At 60.4% G+C, this 19,582-nt stretch overlaps 3 protein-coding genes across 4 annotated transcripts; 1 reads left to right on the top strand and 2 right to left on the bottom strand.

Moving 5' to 3' along the window:
• The first annotated feature begins 1,501 nt into the window (after nt 1-1,501).
• On the top strand, nt 1,502-4,318 carry LOC309889347 (uncharacterized protein). Its single transcript, XM_082782127.1, has 3 exons — nt 1,502-1,927; nt 2,999-3,185; nt 3,504-4,318. The coding sequence occupies exons 1-3, from the start codon at nt 1,520-1,522 to the stop codon at nt 4,283-4,285; spliced, it is 1,377 nt and encodes a 458-aa protein (XP_082638253.1). The 5' UTR covers nt 1,502-1,519; the 3' UTR covers nt 4,286-4,318.
• A 4,006-nt stretch (nt 4,319-8,324) lies between these two features.
• On the bottom strand, nt 8,325-11,706 carry LOC309889349 (natterin-3-like). 2 transcript variants are annotated; one of them, XM_082782130.1, is made up of 4 exons: nt 11,086-11,706; nt 10,581-10,616; nt 10,151-10,247; nt 8,325-9,919 (listed from the first exon to the last, which is right to left on the bottom strand). In XM_082782130.1, exons 2-4 carry the CDS (start codon nt 10,593-10,595, stop codon nt 8,910-8,912), a joined length of 1,122 nt encoding a protein of 373 aa, XP_082638256.1. In that variant the 5' UTR covers nt 10,596-10,616; nt 11,086-11,706; the 3' UTR covers nt 8,325-8,909. The 2 variants fall into 2 exon arrangements, with proteins under 2 accessions (XP_082638256.1, XP_082638255.1); XM_082782129.1 differs by having other exon boundaries at nt 8,327-9,919; nt 10,965-11,706.
• Nucleotides 11,707-11,850: 144 nt separating this feature from the next.
• CHMP2A (charged multivesicular body protein 2A) lies at nt 11,851-18,800 on the bottom strand. Its single transcript, XM_082782133.1, has 6 exons — nt 18,542-18,800; nt 16,274-16,455; nt 15,188-15,367; nt 14,380-14,510; nt 12,810-12,871; nt 11,851-12,560 (listed from the first exon to the last, which is right to left on the bottom strand). Exons 2-6 carry the CDS (start codon nt 16,439-16,441, stop codon nt 12,439-12,441), a joined length of 663 nt encoding a protein of 220 aa, XP_082638259.1. The 5' UTR covers nt 16,442-16,455; nt 18,542-18,800; the 3' UTR covers nt 11,851-12,438.
• Nucleotides 18,801-19,582: the final 782 nt, after the last annotated feature.

Below are 19,582 nucleotides of genomic sequence, written 5' to 3'. Positions count from 1 at the left end.
CCCCTTTGTGTCGGCGAGCGGGGCGCGGCGGGGCTGCGGCGGCGGGGCCACCAGGTCCGGGGGGGGGCTACCAGGGCCGGGGGGGGGCTACCAGGTCCGGGGGGGGGGCTACAATGTCCGGGGGGGGCCACCAGGGCCGGGGGGGGGGCTACAGGTCCGGGGGGGGCTCAGGAAGGGTTTGCATGGGCCGGGGGGGGGGCGATAGCAAAAGGATTTGCTTGGTTTGGGGGGGGGTGCAAGGCTGAGGGGGGCTTTGAATGGTTTGGGGGGGGCTTTGAATGGTTGGGGGGGGGTTGATGGGTTGGGGGGGGGGTGCAAGGCTTGGGGGGGATTTGCAATGTTCTCGGGGGGGTCGGAAGGCTGGGGAGGGCAGGGGGCACATTGCATGGCCGGGGGGGTTTGCATGGTTTGGGGGGGGGGGGGTTGCTTGGTTCGGGGGTTGCAATGCGGGGGGGGCTCCGCAAAGCTCCCGTTTTTTTTTTTTGCAAGGCCGGGGGGGGGATTTGCAAAGCTACCGAGGTTTTTGCAAGGCTTGGGGGGGGTTGGGGGGCGAGGGGCACAATGCAAGGCTCGGGGGGGGGGGGTTATTGCAAGGTCCGGGGGGGTTGCAAGGCCTGGGGGGGGGCTTTGCATGGTCCGGGGAGGGGAATTGCATTGTCGGGGGGGGCTGCAAAGCTTGGGGGGGGGTTGCAAGGCTCATAAAGCTTTAGCAAGGGGGGGGGGGCACATTGCATTGTCCTGGGGGCTCTGCAAAGCTGGGAGTTGGGGGGGGGCACAATGCAAAACCTGGGGGCTTTGCAAGCTGGGGGGGCGGCTACAAAGCTGGGGGGGAGCATTACAAGGGGGGGGTGGAAAATTAGGGGGGGTATTGCATAGTCCTGGGGCTTTTGAAAAATGGGGGGGGGTACATTGCATGGTCTTGGGGCTTTTGGGAAATGGGGGGGGGGAATATTTCATTGTGCATCCATTGGGGTTCTGGGGAGGGGGGCAGGAATATTTAACGGCGCTGGGGGGGGGTTGCAAGCTTGGGATATATGGGGGGGGGCACTTTCACTGAGCCTCCCCCCCTCTCTTCTCTCCTACAGACCCCCCACTTCTCCGGCCACTTGCCAACACCCCCCCTCCCCAAATTCCCCCCAAATACCAACCCCCCCACATCCCCAAATTCCCCCCCCCGTCCCCAAATTCTGCCCATCCTCAAATTCCAACCCCCCCCCAATTCCCCCCCTCCCCAAATTCCACCCCCCATCCCCAAACTCCCCCCTCCCCAAATTCCAACCCCCCCCACCCCCAAAAAAAAATCCAAACCCCCCCTCTCCAAACCCCCCCCCCGGCACTTCCAACCCCCCCCCCTCCCCACATTCCACCCCCTCCTCCCCACCTCCCCCCACATCCCCAAATCCCACACTCCCCCTCCCCATATTCCAACGCCCCCCCCCCCCAAAAAAAAATATTAAAAAAAAAAAAAAGAACAAAAAGACCCCCCAGGGCTGGCTGGCAAGGCCGGGGGGGGTCCATCATGGAGCAATCCCCTCTCCGTCCCCGCTGGCGGCTCCTGCAACCGGGGGGGACCCGCTTGGTGCCCACCCCCCGGGGGGGGGTCATCGGTGGCGTCGTTGGCGTTGGGGGGGGGGCCGGGACGGAGCTGCGGCGCCTGCGTTTTCGGCAATTTCGCTACCAGGAGGCGACGGGGCCGGGGGACGCCTGCCGCAGGCTGCGGGAGCTGTCGCGGGGGTGGCTGAGGCCGGAGGCGCTGAGCAAGGAGGAGATGCTGGAGCTGCTGGTGCTGGAGCAATTCCTCAGCATCCTCCCCGAGGACATCCAGAGCTGGGTCTGGGTGAGGCACCCCGAATCCTGCGCCCAAGCCGTCGCCTTGGCCGAGAGTTTCCAGCCGGGGAGGAGGGACGGAGGAGGGTGGGAGCAGCAGGTGAGGAAAGCAGTGAGATGCCCTCTCACCCCCACCCCAAAAAAAAAAAAAAATGGGTTCGGTGCCTTCGCGGTGCTGCTTGGGAGCATCATCTCCAGCAGCAAAGCTCCTTGTCCCCCTCGAAAAGCAATGCAGTGCTCACCATGCAACGCCCCCCCCCAAAAAAAATACAGCAGTATCCCTGTTGCAGCATCCCCCAAAATAAAGTAGCATCCCCCTTGTAACGCCCCCCCCAAAATAGGGTAGTGACCCCGTTGCGACATCCCTCAAAATAAAGTAGCACCCCCCCCTTTGCAACACCCCCCCAAAAAAAAATAGGGTAGTGACCCTGTTGCAACATTCCCCAACCAAAATAAAGTAGCACCCCCCTTTGCAATGCCCCCCCCAAAAAAATAGGGTAGTGACCCCGTTGCAATATCCCCCAAAATAAAGTAGCACCCCCCCCTTTGCAACACCCCCCAAAAAAATAGGGTAGTGACCCTGTTGCAACATTCCCCAACCAAAATAAAGTAGCACCCCCCTTGCAACGCCCCCCCCCAAAAAAAAATAGGGTAGTGACCCTGTTGCAGCATCCCCCAAAATAAAGGGCAGCACCCCCTCTGCAGCATCTGCCAAAATATGGGGTAGCACCCCCTATGCAATGCTTCCCCCCCCCAAAAAAAAAAATAGGGTAGCACCCGCTTTGCGACATCCTCCAAAATAAAGGGTAGCCCCCCCCAAAAAAAAAAAATAGGGTGGAAAAAAAAAACACAGAATAAAAGATAGCACCCCCTTTGCAATGACCCCAAAATAAAGGGTAGCACCCCCCTTGCGACATCCCCCAAAATAAACGGTAGTGCTCCCTATGCAATGCCCCCCCAAAAAAAAATAGCACCCCCTTTTTTGTGACCCCCAAAATCCAGGGTAGCACCCCACCCCCCTTTTACAATGCCCCCCCCAAATAAAAGGTATGACTTTGTTATGACCCCCAAAATAAAGCGAAGCACCCCATTTGCAACGCCCCCCCAAAATATAGGGTTGCCCCCCCACACACATTTTTAACGCCCCCCCCGTTGTGCTCGGGTCCCGCAGGTGACGGTGCGAGTGAAGGTGGAGGAGGTGGCCCCCGGGGACGCCGAGGACCCCGAGGTGGTGTTGGACCCCCCAGCAGAGCCCCCCCAGACCCCCCCCGGAGACGGGTGGCGGGGGGAGGCGGCGTGGAGCAAGGTCAAGTTCGACCCCGAGGAAGACGAGGAAGAGGAGAACCAGCGGGAAACGGGTAAGGGGTTGTAGGAAAAGGGTGGGTTTCCCCCCAAAAATATGGGCGTGGGGGGGGTGAGCAGGTTTGGTCTGCTCAGGTCCCCCCCCCCCGTGGCCAAAAAGAGGTCCCGGTGCTGGAAAGCCCTTGGGGTACCGAGGAGGAGGAGGAGAAGGTGGCCCCCACCAATTTGGGGGGATTTGGGGTTTTCCCCAGCAGCAGGACTCAGACCGCCCCCACCGCTGCTGGAGGAGACCCCAGGGTGCTGAGGAGCACCCTGGGGGGCTCCCCAACCTCATGCACCCCCTTCTCCCCCCCCCCCCCACTCACCCCACACAGGTCCCACGGTGGCGAGCGGAGAGCAGGAGGACCCCGCTTCGCCCCCCCAAGCCCCTCCGCGCCCCCTCCCCGGCACCCTCCAGGCTGACTCCATCGGGACCCCCGTGCAGACGGAGACCCCCCCGCAGACGGAGACCCCCCAGCAGCCAAGAGGGACCCCGGGGGCCCCCCTCCCGCAGCAGCCACCCCCCCCAGGACCCGCCGAGGGCACCGAGAGCCCGGAGAAGGCGCCGTGGGCGAAACGGGCGCCGGGCAAGGAGCGCCCCTACCCCTGCGGCGAATGCGGCAAAAGCTTCGGGCGCTTGACCCACCTGAAAACCCACCAGCGGACCCACACCGGGGTGAAGCCCTACGCCTGCGGCGCCTGCGGCAAGAGCTTCGGCCACCTCTCCACCCTCACCACCCACCAGCGGCTGCACACGGGCGAGCGGCCCTACGGCTGCGGCGCCTGCGGCAAGACCTTCACCAACCCCTCGGACCTCAACAAGCACCAGCGGTCGCACACGGGCGAGCGCCCTTACCCCTGCGCCGCCTGCGGCAAGCGCTTCAGCCAGCAGTCCAACCTCACCATGCACCGGCGCTCGCACACCCAGGAGCGGCCCTACCCCTGCGGCGCCTGCGGCAAGAGCTTCAAGTACCTGGCGGACCTGACGGTGCACGAGCGCTCGCACACGGGCGAGAGACCCTTCCCCTGCGCCCACTGCGGGAAGAGCTTCAGCAATAAGTCGTCGCTCGCCCGGCACACGCGGATCCACGCCCGGGCGGCCGCTAGGGACAAGTGATTGGGGTTGGGGGGGAGAGGATGGGGTGGTGGTGGCTGTGGTGGTGGTGGTCCACCAGGAGGTGGTAGGGTTGGGAGAGGATGGGGTGGTGGTGGTGGTCCCCGTGGGGTGGTGGTGGTGGTGGTCCACCAGGAAGGAGGTGGTAATGGGGTTGGGAGAGGATTGGGTGGTGGTGATGGTGGTCCTCAAGGGGCGCTGGTGGTCCACCAGGAGGTGGTAGGGTTGGGAGAGGATGGGCTGGTGGTGGTCCCCGTTGGGTGGTGGTGGTCCACTAGGAAGGAGGTGGTAATGGGGTTGGGAGAGGATTGGGTGGTGGTGGTGGTGGTCCTCGTGGGGTGCTGGTGGTCCACCTGGCAGTGGTAGGGTTGGAAGAGGACAGGGTGGTGGTGGTGGTCCCCAGGAGGAGGAGGAGGTGGTGATGGGGTGGTGGTGGTCCCAAGGAGGTGGTGATGGAGTTGAGAGAGGATGGAGTGGTGGTGGTGGTCCTCATGGGGTGGTGGTGGTGGTCCCCATGGGATGGTGGTGGTCCACCAGGCAGTGGTAGGGTTGGAAGAGGACGGGGTGGTGGTCCCCAGGAGGAGGAGGAGGTGGTGATGGGGTGGTGGTGGTGGTCCCCAGGAGGTGGTGATGGGGTTTTCCAGCCACCAGGGGGGTTGTGGAGGTTGGGCACGCAGGGTGGATGCAGCCATCTGGTGCTGGTTTCGTGGTGCTGGTTTCATGGTGGCTGCTGGGGATGGACAGGGCAACTGGGACGGGGGTGGAGATGGGCTGGTGGTCAATGTCCTCCGTGAGCCTGGTGGCTCTAGAACTTGGTTCCATGGTCCCAGAGGAGATCAACCATGGATAGGGGTGAAGATGGGTTGACGGTTGATGATCTCCGTGAATCTGGTGGCTCCAGGACACAGCAATCCTGAAACGCAGCGGATGGAGGTGAAGATGGTTTGATGGTCGATGTCCTCCGTGAGCCTGGTGGCTCCAGAACTTGGTTCCCTGGCCCCAGAGGAGATCCTCCATGGATAGAGATGAAGATGGACTGATGGTTGATGTCCTATGGTGGTTCTTCGGGCTCTCACCCACCTCCTCCACACCCCCCCCCAACCTCCTCTCCACCACCAGGACACCCCAATTAAGCAGTCCAGGATCAATCACCTTTTTTTTTCCCCACTATTTATTCATTGTCACCCCTGCAACAAGTGACCTCCTCCTCTCCAGGCCTTAACTCTCCGAGACCGACCTACCTCATGGACCGCTTGGCGGACACCCGGGGCCTCCTCCCTGTGGGTTTGCCCCCTCCTTCTGCCCCCCACTCGCTGTAATGACGGTTTTACCCATTTCTCTGCAGTCTCTGCTCTGCTTCTTCTTTGTCTGCAGGGGGTGAGGGCAAAAAATTTCACGTGGGGGGCACGGGGAATGCAAGAAATCAGGGATTTGGGTGCAAAATATAAGGGCAGTGCTGCTGGGTGTGCAGCTTGCACTGCATCAATTGCAATTGCACTGTGGCACCTGGCTTGCAGCGCAGTGTTCATTCAGCAGCAGCACATTTGGAATGCAGCATTTGCAACCCACCATGCTTGCAGCACAAAGTGATGCTGGCAATGCAGTGTTTGCAGCATGGCGCAGTGTTTGCAGTGTGCCACATTGGTTGTGGTGTTTGCATTAGTGCAGTGCTTGCAGCGTGTGCACAGAGTTTGCAGCACACTGCGGTGTTCGCAGCATGTGCACAGTATTTGCAGTGGACTGCAGTATTTGCAGCATATGCGCGGTGTTTGCAGCACGTGTACAGTGCTTGCAATGTGCTGCAGTATTTGCAGCACAGCGTGGTGTTTGCAGTACGGTGCAGTGTTTGCAGCACAAGCACAGCGTTTGCAGTGTGCTGCAGTGTTTGCAGCATGGCGCAGTGTTTGCAGCACATGCATAGTGTTTGTAGCACAGCACAGTATTTGCTGCACAAGCATGGTGTTTGCAGCACGTGCACCATGTTTGCAGCACGGCGCAGTGTGCTGCAGTACGCAGCACTGTTTGTAGCATGTGCATAGTGTTTGTAGCACATGCATAGTGTTTGCAGCACGGCGCAGTGTTTGCAGCACAAGCACGGTGTTTGCAGCACACTGCAGTGTTTGCAGCATGGTGCAGCATTTGTAGCACATGCATAGCGTTTGTAGCACAGTGCAGTATTTGCAGCATAAGCATGGTGTTTGCAGCACATGCACGTCGTTTGCAGTACAGTGCAGTGTTTACAGCACACTGCAGTGTTTGCAGCATGGTGCAGTGTTTGCAGCACACTGCAGTGTTTGCAGCACAAGCACAGTGTTTGCAGCACGGTGCAGCATTTGCAGCACATGCATAGTGTTTGTAGCACAGCGCAGTATTTGCAGCGCAAGCACGGTGTTTGCAGCACACTGCAGTGTTTGCAGCATGGTGCAGCGTTTGCAGCACAGCACGCGTTGCAGCGTGGTGCCCTCACTGCAGTGCATTGCAACGCATTGCGCCCACCCCCCAACCGGCTGTCTCAGACTTAACCCCCTCCCTCCCCCCCCCCGGCAATTTTGGGGCCCCCAAATCTCCGCCCCTGATTGGTCGGCTCTTATCGCTCCGCCTTGGCGGGAAGGGGTGGAGAGGGTTGGAGGTTAACCCCTTCGGTGCCGGTGGCAGCTTTGGTGGGGAGAGGGTTGAGGGGGTCTTGAGGGGGATCATTTGGGGGGGGGTAAGTTTGGAGGGAGAGGAGGAAATGGGTGCAAGGGGAGTGCAAGGAGGGGGTGTAAAGGGTGTGAGGGGGGTGCATTGGGTGCAAGCAGGGGTGCGGGGGGGCTGCAATGGGGTGCATTGGGTACAAAGTGGGTGCATTGGGTGCAAGAGGGGGGCAATGGGGGGTACGTTGGGTGCAAGGGGTTGCAGAGGGTGCAAGAAGGGGGGGTGCATTGGGTGCCAGGAAGGGGTGTAAAGGGTGCAAGTGGGGGCCGGGGGATGCATTGGGTTCTTACAGGGAGCACGGGTGGGGGGCAAGGGGCACGGGGGTGCATGGGAGGGGGGCCTGGGGGCACAAGGTTGCACTGGAGTGCAAGGGCAGGGGGGGCTTTGTGCTCCCCAAGCCCACCACAGCCCCAGGTTGGAGCAAAACTGGGGGATGACAACGCAATCCTGCAGGTCCCCGAGCCCCAGCACGTTATGGGGACCTGTCTGCCCCCCACATCCCGGCTCAGGGGATGAAGTGGGATTTTTTTGTGGTTTCCGCCACTTTTGAGGGTTTTTCAGGGGAGGGGTTGCAAGCTTATTGCAGGTGCTGAGGGGTGGAAACGGCTCCTGCGCCTGGAGCTGGGCTTTTCTCCACCCAAATCAGTTTTCTGGGAGCAATTTCCAGCCTCCAATTTGCTGTCGGGCCAAGAAAGTTGCTGTTTGTCCCCAAAAAGCCCCTCCCAAGCCAGGGTGACCCCAGCGGGTGGGTAACGAGAAGCGGGGGACAGGGTCCTGTAAATGTGGTGGAGCTGGGGTCTCCCCTAAGCCCCATCAGCTGGGGACAAGGTCTTCATTCCTCGGGAGGCTTTGATTTGGGTTCCAGCCTCAACTGAGGCACCTCTGTGGTCTTCTGGGCTCGTGTGGATGGGTTTTAGATGGGCTGAGGACCCCTCTGATGGGCCTGGGAGGGTTTTTGTAGGGCCCCCTCCTGCCATTGCCCCTCTGAGCTCCTCTGGGGGTGCACAGAGGAGTTTCATCTCATAACCCAACAGATGCCACCTCCACGAACACATGGAGATAACCTCCACCATCCTCCTGAGATGGTGCCACTTCCATGAGCATCTCTCTTTCCTCCTCTGCCCCACCAATGAGTAGGTTGGAAGTGAGCAGTGTTGGGATGGGGACACAGCTGGGACACCCGACCCAAAGGGACAATCCATCCCTAATGGCATCCCACTCATCACAGAAGTGGCAGGAGAGGCTTTGGGGGAAGGTAGCCAATGCTCGTAGACACGTTGGCCACTGGTCTACCCATGTGATGGGAGCGTTCAACTTCTCCTCTTTGGTTTGCGTTGACTTTTCAACTCACCTTGAAGTATTTTGGGGCAGACCCCTGCACATCACCTCGCCCTAACAAACCACACGGCTCGATTTGTCTGATTTGCAAGTATTTTTTTTCACAAAACGCAAGAGGAGGGAAAAGGAAAACGCAACGCAGACGTCGCAGCAGAAAATGACGCCCATCCAATGCTGGGTGGAAGGAGGCTTCTTGATGCACAGCTGCTGTGTTGGTTTGGAGAGAGGTTGCTTGATGACACTTATTATAGAAAAAAAGGAAAAACAGAGATCGCAAGAAATGCATTTTTCTGCATTCTGGGTTGCTATCGTATCATTTTGAGACGGAAGTTACTTAGGAGAAATATAGAAAAGTGAAGACTGTAAAAAATGTATTTTTCTTTATCCCGCATTGCATCTTTTCAGGGAGGGATGAAGGTCGTTTGGGTAAAAATAGAAAAGGCAGGCTTCAAAATGTGCCTTTTTGCAGAAGCAAAAAAAAAAAAAAGGGGGTAGAAAAAAAAAAAGGGTAGAAATTGCATACCTCAAAAGATGCCAAATGGAAGAAAAAAGAAAAAAAAACGCCTTGCATAGCACCAACCTTCCTCAGCGACCGCTACCCCCGGCACGGCAAGGAACCAGCGAGGGGCGAGCACTGCTCGACGCCGGCCTGGACGTCCACCACCGCCCGGCTGCGGGCCACCCCCGTCACGGCCACGCGGTGCAGTTGGCCGTCACCGAAGTCACGGGTCAAGCACGCGGTGAACGGGACACGGACGTCCACCTGGCGTCCCACCAGGGCCACCGTGCACGTCGTACGGGGTCGCATCTGCACCTTGACGTTGCGGGTATGGACAACGTACTCGCCGGTGGTGGCTCGTCCCACCCAGTTGACTCTGGTGACGTTGGTGGCCTCCCAGCTCGTCCCGTTGAAGGCCAAGGGGGCGGCTCGCAGCGCTCCGTGGATGGTGGAGAAGACCTTCTGGTCCAGCTCCCAGTCGTGCATCACCACGGCGGCCTCTTCCAAGGCGACCTCTTCCCGCGTCCCTCGGCAGCCTTCGTTCTTCACCGTGGTCTTCGTCAGCGTGACGTCCTCCCCGCTCCCCACCGCCTCGCTCGTGTTGTAGCGGACGTCGGAGATGGTGACGTCTGCTGGGCCCGTCTGGACAGCCAGGACTTGGTACCACTTGAACCAAACCTCCTCGTGGTCCACCACCACGAAGAAAGCCCGCTGGTCCTTGGAGACCTTCCCCAAGCCGTACTGGTTCCTACCGACGTAGATGTCAACGGAGGGGCAGCCCTCCACCGCGTTTTCGGGCACGTCGCCGAAGGAGTCGTCCACCCAACGCAACGCCTCCAGGTTGCCTCTGTTGACCAGCAGCTTGAATTTGGACACCCTGTGCTCGGACTGCCAGAAGGCATAGAAGCAAAACGGGCCCCGGCTGGGGACGTAGGCGCCGGTGTTGCAACCGTCCTCCTCCGTGGAGCAGACGTACTCCATCGTCTTGGTGTAGTTGTTCCAGTTGGACACGGTGTCGGCCGGCAGCGTGCCGTCAAAATCCACCCATTCCAGGTGGGAAGGTCTCTCCTTGCCTTCAGCCTTCTCATTAAGGTTCCAGCTGGTGCCTGCAGGGGAAAAAAAATTAAAAATTGGCCGTATAAGATGCAACCAAGATGCCTCCATCCCTCCAACACTGCTGATGAAGAGATTCTCCACCGGGGATGCGGCCAGCTCCATGCCTGCACCATCAGAGGTGGCCAAGAAAATGCTAAAGAGGACCTCCGCCAACGTTTCTTGTTTTTTTTGGGGTGAAAATGGGTTGGAGGACGTAGGGATGGACGAGGCCAAGGACTCACCGAGGTGCTGGAGAAGTTTCCTTCCCACCGGCGGCGATCCAGGAGCTCCATCAGCCCCAGCTTGGACGAGGAAGAGGAGGGCAGCGACGAGGCAGGGCTGGAGGGAAGACCGAGGGAGGTGTCACCCATCGAGGACGACCCCAACGGTGGCACCCGGGCCCAGAGGTCACGGCCGGATCCCGACCCAACCTTTTTTCCCTCGTTTTTTAGGGTTAAAATTCCACCTGCCCGTGTTGACACAGCTTTAATTTTTAACCATCTAGGGGGGAAGGCTGGGAAACGCAACGCAGCACTCGCTCAAAACGGCCTTTTTTTTCAAAAAATTATTCTTATTATTTTTTAATAACTGTTTTCTGGGAGCTGGGAATGTCTTCAGAATGGTCAAAAATCCCCCAAAATGCCCCAAAATGCACCCAGCGAAGAGTCATACCTTGTATGTCAGCATCCTGCCAGCCACCTCCAGAGGCTATGAATTAAATATATACAAATTTGTACATAAATGTGCGAAACACGTGAAACATACAAAATAGATGCAATACACAAATGTTTAAAATAAATATAAAATACATTTTTGATAAAGAAACATTTATTTCAACAACCCCACGGATGCATCCCCCTCCCATCCCGTCAAACCAACCCTGATGGCTCAAACCATCCTGTCCTCACACAGGACAGGCACTTGCTCCAACAAGGCTCAAAAAACCTCCCCATTTTGGGGCTAAAACCAAGCATTTTGGGTTCTGCTGGGTTCTTCACCCATCAGGCTCAACGCACACCCCAACAGGCATTGAGGTTTCTCTTGCACGCTCCCTACCTTGCCTCTGCTCCAACCTCCAATCTCACCGCAACGTAAATCCCGTTATTTTGGGGTGATTTAGGTCCTTTTGGGGTCACTTCTGGAGCAGAGTGGTGTTTTCTAGCATGGCTGTGCTCACCTGGGGACGCGCACTCCAGGGAACAGATCAAAGTCTGAATGAGAAGTGCAAATCAATGAAAAAAGAAAAGAAAAAAAAAGAAAAAAAAGAAAAAAAAAAAAGGGGGGGTTGGCAATTATTGAGAAACCAGCAAATTTTCTGCTTTCTGCAGAAATTTAGCATTACTGGTTTTTTTTTTCCAAGTGGGAAAAACACGTTGGCACCTAAAAAGCAGCCTCAAGCAGCACAAAATGCCCATTGCCAGGTTCCGCAGGCACCAAAAACAGCTCGTCTCACACCAAAAATCAGTCAAAGTCGTCACTTGTGGAAAAACAACATAAATCACTATTTTTTCCTTTTCAACCAAAAAGCTTCATTTTCTGCTCCAGACCCGCTGCATTCGCACATTCAGAAGAGGAAGGCATCAGAAATCACACCCAAAATCCCGATCCACCAGGGATGCTAAATATGGGGGGGTTTCCCCCTGAAAAGAGAAGTCTATTCAAGCTGGGATGCACCAATTTGAAGAGTTTTCACCCCAAAACGGGGCCGCAGCTGCCAATCTCATCCAGCATCTTCTTTGTTGCCCCAAAACGTCGTTTTTTAGCATGGAAACGTGCTCTTCGGTGGCTTGCTGTTGGACACGGAGCCGTGGTCCCACCGGTGCCCAACCCCATAGCAGCCAACAGAGAATCCCCCCCCCAACACCACCCCTCCTCCCAGTGCTCCCAGTCCCTTACTGGGAGGCACTGGGGGCCCCAGGAAGCAGCGGGGGGAGGCGGCAGGTCCCAACGTGCAGCCTTTATTGCCCCATTTCAACTCAACTGCCCCATCTGGGGGGGTGGGGGGGACAAATACCCCCCAGGAAGGAGTGCAAATAACCCCAGCGGGGGGGCAAATAACGCAAAGAGGGGGGGGCAAATAGCCCAGAGAGGGGGCAAATAGTCCAAAAGAGTCGATAACCCAGAAAAAAAGGGGGAAAAAAAAAAAGATGGGGGGGCAAAAATAAAAGCGAGGGGCAAATACCCCAAAAAAGGGGGGGCAAAGCCCCCGTGGAGGGGCAAATATACCTCTGAGGGGGGGTGCAAATACCCCCGGGGGGGGTGAGGCCCTGTAGTGTTGGAGATGCCCCCCCTCTGGGGTATTTGGGCAAGGTCAAAGGTCATTGGGGGGGGGTTACAGGTCACCAGAGGTCATGGGTCAGCCCTCGGAAGGGGTGAGGGGGGGGGCCACGAGTCCCCAAAAGGTCGGAGGTCAAAGGTCAGAGATCAGCGCAGGGATGGGGGGGGGCGGCATGGAGAGGGGCTGGAGGTCGCTGGTGGGGGTCAGAGGTCAAAGGTCAAAGGTCAGAGGTCAAAGGTCAGAGGTCAAAGGTCAGTCCCGGCGCAGGTTCTTGAGCCGCTCCTCGAGGTCGGCGTCGGCGTCGGCCAATGCGGCGGCGGCCTCAGCCGCCCGCCCCTCCCCCGCCGCCAGCGACCCCCCCGGGGTGGGCAGGGCTGGGGGCAAAGGGCAAAGGTCAGGGGGTCGCCACCCCGTTGTCCCCCCCCAAAAAAAAGATGCCCCCCCCCAAATATCCCCCCGCCCCCTCCCAAAATGTCCCCCCAGGCCTCCAAAAACGCTCCCCGATCCCCCCCCCAGACCCACTAAAAACCCCCAAACGCCCCCAAAACGGCCCCTGACCCCCCCCCCAATCTTCCTGACCCCCCCCCAAATCCACCCCCCCGGCCCCCCCCAGCCCCACTCACTGGCCAGCTCGTCGGTGAGGGTCAGCCCCAGCTCGTCCAGTACCTGGGACACCACCGCGTCACTGGGGAGGGGACAACAAGGGGGGGTCAGAGGTCACGCCAGGACCCCAAATTGTCCCCTGACCCCACCCTGTATCCCCAGATCCCCGCCACAGCCCCCCAGGTCCCCCCATGTGCCCCACAACTCCAACATCCCCTCGTGTCCCCCCCACGACCCCAAAGTCCCCTCGTGTCCCCCCCATGACCCCAACATCCCCTCATGTCCCCCCCACGACCCCAAAGTCCCCATGTATCCCCCCCATGACCCCAATGTCCCCACATGCCCCCCCATGACCCCAAAGTCCCCTCGTGTCCCCCCCACAACCCCAATGTCCCCATATGCCCCCCCATGACTCCAATGTCCCCTCATGTCCCCCCTATGACCCCAATGTCCTCTCTTTTCCCCCCCACGACCCCAATGTCCCCACATGCCCCCCCATGACCCCAATGTCTCCTCGTGTCCCCCCCATGACCCCAATGTCCCCACGTACCCTTCCATGACCCCAATGTCCCCTTGTGTCCCCCCACGACCCCAATGTCCCCTCGTGTCCCCCCCATGACCCCAATGTCTCCACGTGCCCCCCCATAACCCCAATATCCCCTTGTGACCCCCCCATGACCCCAATGTCCCCTCATGTCCCCCCCACAACCCCAACGTCCCTTCGTGTCCCCCCCACAACCCCAATGTCCCCACATGCCCCCCCATGACCCCAAAGTCCCCATGTATCCCCCCCATGACCCCAATGTCCCCTCATGTCCCCCCCACGACCCCAATATCCCCTTGTGACCCCCACAACCCCAAAGTCCCCTCGTGTCCCCCCCATGACCCCAATGTCCCCACATGCCCCCCTATGACCCCAATGTCCCTTCGTGTCCCCCCCACAACCCCAATGTCCCCACATGCCCCCCCATGACCCCGAAGTCCTCATGCATCCCCCCCATGACCCCAATGTCCCCTCATGTCCCCCCCACAACCCCAATATCCCCTTGTGAACCCCCCATGACCCCAATGTCCCCTCATGTCCCCCCCACGACCCCAATGTCCCCACATGCCCCCCCATGACCCCAATGTCCCCACATGCCCCCCCACAACCCCAATGTCCCCTTGTGACTCCCACGGCCCCAATGTCCCCTCATGTCCCGCCCCACGACCCCAATGTCCCCAAGTGCCCCCCAACAACCCCAATGTCCCTTCGTGTCCCCCCCATTACCCCAATGTCCCCTCGTATCCCCCCCCAACCCCAATATCCCCTTGTGACCCCCCCATGACCCCAATGTCCCCTCGTGTCCCCCCCACGACCCCAACATCCCCTCGTGTCCCCCCCACGACCCCAACATCCCCTCATGTCCCCCCCACGACCCCAATGGCCCCTCTTGCCCCTGTCCTCCCCGCATCCATCCCCCAGGTCCCCCCACATTCCCCTTTCCCCATCTCCCTGTGCCCACGCGTCCCCCTCCCGTCCCCACCGCCCCCACGCCCCCGTGTCTCTGCCCCCCCCCCACCCCGTGCTTCCTCCCCCCCCCCCCCAACCTCTCTTCCTCATCATCCTCGTCCCCCATGGCGTCGTCGATGGCGTCGTTCATCAGCTCCTCCTTCATGTCCATGATCTCCGCCTGCTTCTCGAACTCCATCATGATCTTCTGGATCTGCGGCAGCTTCAGCTGGGGGGGGGGACACACCAGGACACAGCTGGTGGCACGTGGGGACACGGCTGGCCAGCTCTTGGTAGCCACTAAGTAGTTCCTGGTAGCCAAGGTCTTGGGCTTTGGTCAGCTTGGGGTGGCCACGGACGTCCTCACAGCCACCCCGAGCAGCTGGTGGCAACCGTGGCCACCAGGATGTCCCCCCAGAGCAGCTGGTGGTGGCCATGGCTTTGGGGACATCGTCACAGCTAGCCCAGGGCAACTCATGGTGGCCACGCTCTCCAAGACATCCCCGTGGCTACTTCAGGACAGGCCGCGATGGCCACAACCTTGGGGACAACCCCACAGAGCACCTTACGGTGGCCACAGCCTCGGGGACATCCCCGGGTCACCCTGTAGTGGCCACGGGCTCAAGAACATCCTCATGGCCACCCCTGAAGAGCTCTTGGTGGCCACGGGCTCAAGAACATCCTCATGGCCACCCTTGGAGAACTCTTGGTGGCCATCAAAGAGCTCAAGGACATCCTCATGGCCACCCCTGGAGAGTTCCTGGTGGCCACGGGCTCAAAGACATCCTCATGGCCACCCCTGGAGAGCTCTTGGTGGCCACGGGCTCAAAGACATCCTCACGGCCACTCCCGGAGAGCTCTTGGTGGCCACCCAAGAGCTTGAGGACGCCCCCCGCGGGCACCCACCTGGCGGTTCATGGTGGCCATGGCCTTGGTGACACCCTTCATGGCCTGGGCCATGGAGTTGTTGGACTTGAGGGTCTGGATCTTGAGGGACACGGCCTGGACGTTGGCCCGCATGGTGATGAACTTCTTCACGTAGCGCCGCGTCCGCACCAGGTCCTTCGCCATGATCTTCACCGCGTCCTGGGGTGTTTGTGGGGGGGGGGACACACACGTTGGGTGGCCCCGAAGCCCCCCCGAGAGGCCAGGGGGCACCTCCAGGGACCCATCTCCGTGGTCTCCTGGTCCACTTGTAGCTGCTGTGGTCGCTCGGGGTCCTCCACGCCCCAACCACGTTCCCCGGTCTTCAGTAGGGTCCCCATTGCCCCACTGCAGTCTCTTGGGGTCCTTCACGTCCCCACCACATTCCCTGGCCCCCAGTAGGGTCCTTCACGTCCCCACCACATTGCCCGGTCTCCAGTAGGGTCCCCATTGCCCCACTGCGGTCTCTTGGGGTCCTTCACACCCCCACCACATTGCCTGGTCTCCAGTAGGGTCCCCACTGCCCCACTGCAGTCTCTTGGGGTCCTTCACGTCCCCACCACATTCCCTGGTCCTCAGTAGGGTCCCCATGTACCCCACTGCGATCTCCTGGGGTCTTCCACGTCCCCACCACGTTCCCTGGTCCTCAGTAGGGTCCCCATTGCCCCACTGCGATCTCTTGGGGTCTTCCACGTCCCCACCACGTTCCCTGGTCCTCAGTAGGGTCCCCATGTACCCCACTGCGATCTCTTGGGGTCCTTCACACCCCCACCACATTCCCCGGTCTTCAGTAGGGTCCCCATTGCCCCACTGCGATCTCTTGGGGTCTTCCACGTCCCCACCACGTTCCCTGGTCCTCAGTAGGGTCCCCATGGACCCCACTGCGATCTCTTGGGGTCTTCCACGTCCCCACCACATTCCCCATGGACCAGTAAGGTCCCCATGGACCCCATGTCCCCACCTCATTCCCCAGTCCCTAGTAGGGTCCCCACAGCCCCCTGCAGAACCCCAAACCCCTTCCACGTCTCCTCCACGTCCCTCAGACCTCCCGGCTCTGTCCCCTCTCACCATCTGGCCCTGCTTGGCCATCTTCTTGATGTCGATGATGATTTTCTTCTCCTGGGCCTCCAGTTTCTGGCGCTCACGGTCGAGCTCGCGCATGGCGCGGGTCAGCGCCCGCTGGTTCTGCCGCAGGAGCTCCTCCGGCGTCTTCCGGCGCCCAAACAGCAGGTCCATGGTGGCAGCGGCGCCTGGGGACAAGGACGGGGGGACAAGGACGTCAGGGAGGTGGAGGGGGACACGGATGGGGCAGGAGATGGGAGAGCGGGGGCGTGGGGGACATGGGGATGTGGTGGATGAGGGGACACGGTGGACATGGGGACGTGGTGGCCATGGGGACAAGGTGGATACAGGGACATGGTGGCCATGGGGACGTGGTGGACACAGGGATAAGGTGGCCATGGGGATGTGGTGGCCATGGGGTCATGGTGGACACGGGGTCATGGTGGCCATGGGGACGTGGTGAACATGGGGACAAGGTGGATGCGGGGACATGGTGGCCATGGGGACGTTGTGGACATGGGGACAAGGTGGCCATGGGGATGTGGTGGCCATGGGGACAAGGTGGACACAGGGATGTGGTAGACACGGGGTCGTGGTGGCCATGGGGACGTTGTGGACATGAGGATGTGGTGGCCATGGGGACAAGGTGGATGCAGGGACATGGTGGCCATGGGGACGTGGTGGACACAGGGATGTGGTGGCCATGGGGATGTGGTGGCCATGGTGGCCACGGTGACATGGTGGCCACAAGGCCATGATAGCCGTGGGGACGTGGTGGCCATGGGGACAAGGTGGATGCAGGGACATGGTGGCCATGGGGACGTGGCAGACATGGGCTTGTGGTGGACACGGGGACATGGTGGCCATGGGGACAAGGTAGCCGTGGGGATGTGGTGGCCATGGGGACTTGGTGGCCTTGGTGGCCACGGTGACACTGCGGGCACAAGGCCATGATGGCCACGGGGACGTGATGGCCACGGGGACACAAACATGGGGACGGGGACACGTAGAGGGGACACAGCAGAGCCCAGACAAGGGGAACCTGGTCACGGAGATGTGACAGTGGGGACGTGGAGGGTGGGGACGTGGCCATGGGGAGGTGACGAGGTGGGACACAACGCGGGGACGTGGACACAGACACGGGGAACGCGGATGTTTGGGACATGTGGACCTGGAGGGGACACGGGGCGAAGATAAACGTGGGGAGATGGGGACACGGGGGGGGGAAACAGCCCAGGGGACGGGGATTTGGGGCCATGAGCGGGACGAGGACAGGGGCAGGGAGGAAGAGGAGGGACAAGGACGGGGGGGGGGGGGGGCACGAAGACAAGGGGGGGGGCAGACACGAGGGGGATACCTAAGGGGAACCCCCCAGGGGCATCTATTTACCCCCCAGGGGCATTTATTTACCCCCTCAGTGCACTTATTTACCCCCCATGCCCCCAAGAGCATTTATGTACCCCCAGAGGCATTTTTTTTACCCCCCCACCCTCCCAGGGGCAATTATTTGCCCCATTGGGGCACTTATTTACCCCCAAAAGACCCTCAAGGGGCATCTATTTACCCCCCAGGGGCATTTATTTACCCCCCCTCCCTCCCAGGGGCAATTATTTACCCCACTGGGGCACTTCTTAACCCCCCAAAACCCCTCGAGGGGCATTTATTTACCCCCCACACCCCCCAGAGACCCCCCAGGGGCATTTATTTACCCCACTCCCCCCCCAGGGGCATTTATTTGCCCCCCCCGGGGGCAGGCCCAAGCCCCCTCCAGGCCCCGCCCCGTTGCCATGGCAACAGGAAGCCCGCAGCCAATCGCCGGGCGAGGAGCTCAAGCCCCGCCCCCCGGGTCCTCCCGCCCCCACCGCGCCCCTCTCTATGGTCTCGGGGGTCCACAACTCTATGGTTAAGCCCCCCCCCCCGGCGCCTTCATCCCGGAAGTCCTCTCTATCCCGCCCGGAGGCCTCTCTATGGTCGCGGCCCTGCTCACTTCCTTTTACGTCACTCCGGTACCGGCCGCGCCTCTCTATGGTCCCACCGGTACCGGGCCTCTCTAGCCACCCTCCTCGTCTCTATGATCCCTGCACCCCTCTAGCCGCCCCTCCGTCGTCTCTATGATCCCATGGCCCCTCTAGCCCCCCTAGCTCAGCTCTATGATCCCGGTACCGGGCCCCTCTAGCCCGCCCCGCCCTCGTCTCTATGATCCCCGGGCCCGGGCCCCTCTGGCACCCCCCCGGCCCTTCTCTATGACCCCGGGGGCGGCCGCCGGGCCCTCACCCGGCTCCTTCGGCCTCTCCCGGGCTGTCCCAGCACTTCCGCCAATGCAGTGACGTCACCGGGTGCTTGGTCACGTGACGAGGGGGCCGGTACCGCGACCCCGCCCTCCCGGAAGTCAATATTGCCCCCCCTGACGTCACTTCCTTGCCGTGGGGAGAGACGAGTTCGGCCAGAGCGGCACTTCCGGCTTCCACAGGGGCCTCTGGAGGACTGGGAAACTGGGCAGACTGGGAGGATACTGGGATATACTGGGACAGACTGGGCAGTGACTGGGATATACTGGGTTGTACTGGGCGCAGAAAAATCAGCGCACATCACACCCACTGGGGCGAACTGGGCCATACTGGGAGCACTGGGACGAGGAACTGGGGAGCACGAGAACGTACTGGGAGGCACTGGGAGGAGATGGGAGCAGGACCAGGCACACTGGGAGGCACTGGAGTGGGGAAATGGGGCATACTGGGAGGCACTGGGTGTACTGGGGAGCACTGGGCGCGAACTGGAGCAGGCTGGGGGAACTGGGTAGAGAGACTGGGAGGCAGTGGGTATACTGGGGTGTACTGGGAGAGGGGAAACAGCAGGCGGTGGGGGGGGAGGAACAAAGGAAGGGGAACTGGGCATACTGGGAGCTCCGGGAGAGGGAACTGGGCACACTGGGAGCACTCAGATAGGGAACTGGGCATACTGGGAGCTCTGGGAGAGGGACCTGGGCATACTGGGAACTCTGGGAGAGGGTACTGGGGTTACTGGGTGTGCTAAGATGGGTAACTGGGCACACTGGGAGCACTCAGACAAGGAACTGGGCATACTGGGAGCTCTGGGAGAGGGAACTGGGCATACTGGGAGCTCTGGGATGGGTGACTGGGCACACTGGGAGCTTTGGGAGAGGGAACTGGGCACACTGGGAGCACTCAGACAAGGAACTGGGCATACTGGGAGCTCTGGGAGAGGGAACTGGGCACACTGGGAGCACTCAGATAGGGAACTGGGCATACTGGGAGCACTCAGATAGGGAACTGGGCATACTGGGAGCTCTGGGAG

This window comes from Aythya marila, assembly GCF_965140915.1.
Source record: "Aythya marila genome assembly, chromosome: 37".
Taxonomy (NCBI): domain Eukaryota; kingdom Metazoa; phylum Chordata; class Aves; order Anseriformes; family Anatidae; genus Aythya; species Aythya marila.
The sequence above is the reverse complement of the archived record's forward strand: the minus strand, read 5'-3'. Positions and strand labels throughout refer to the sequence as shown.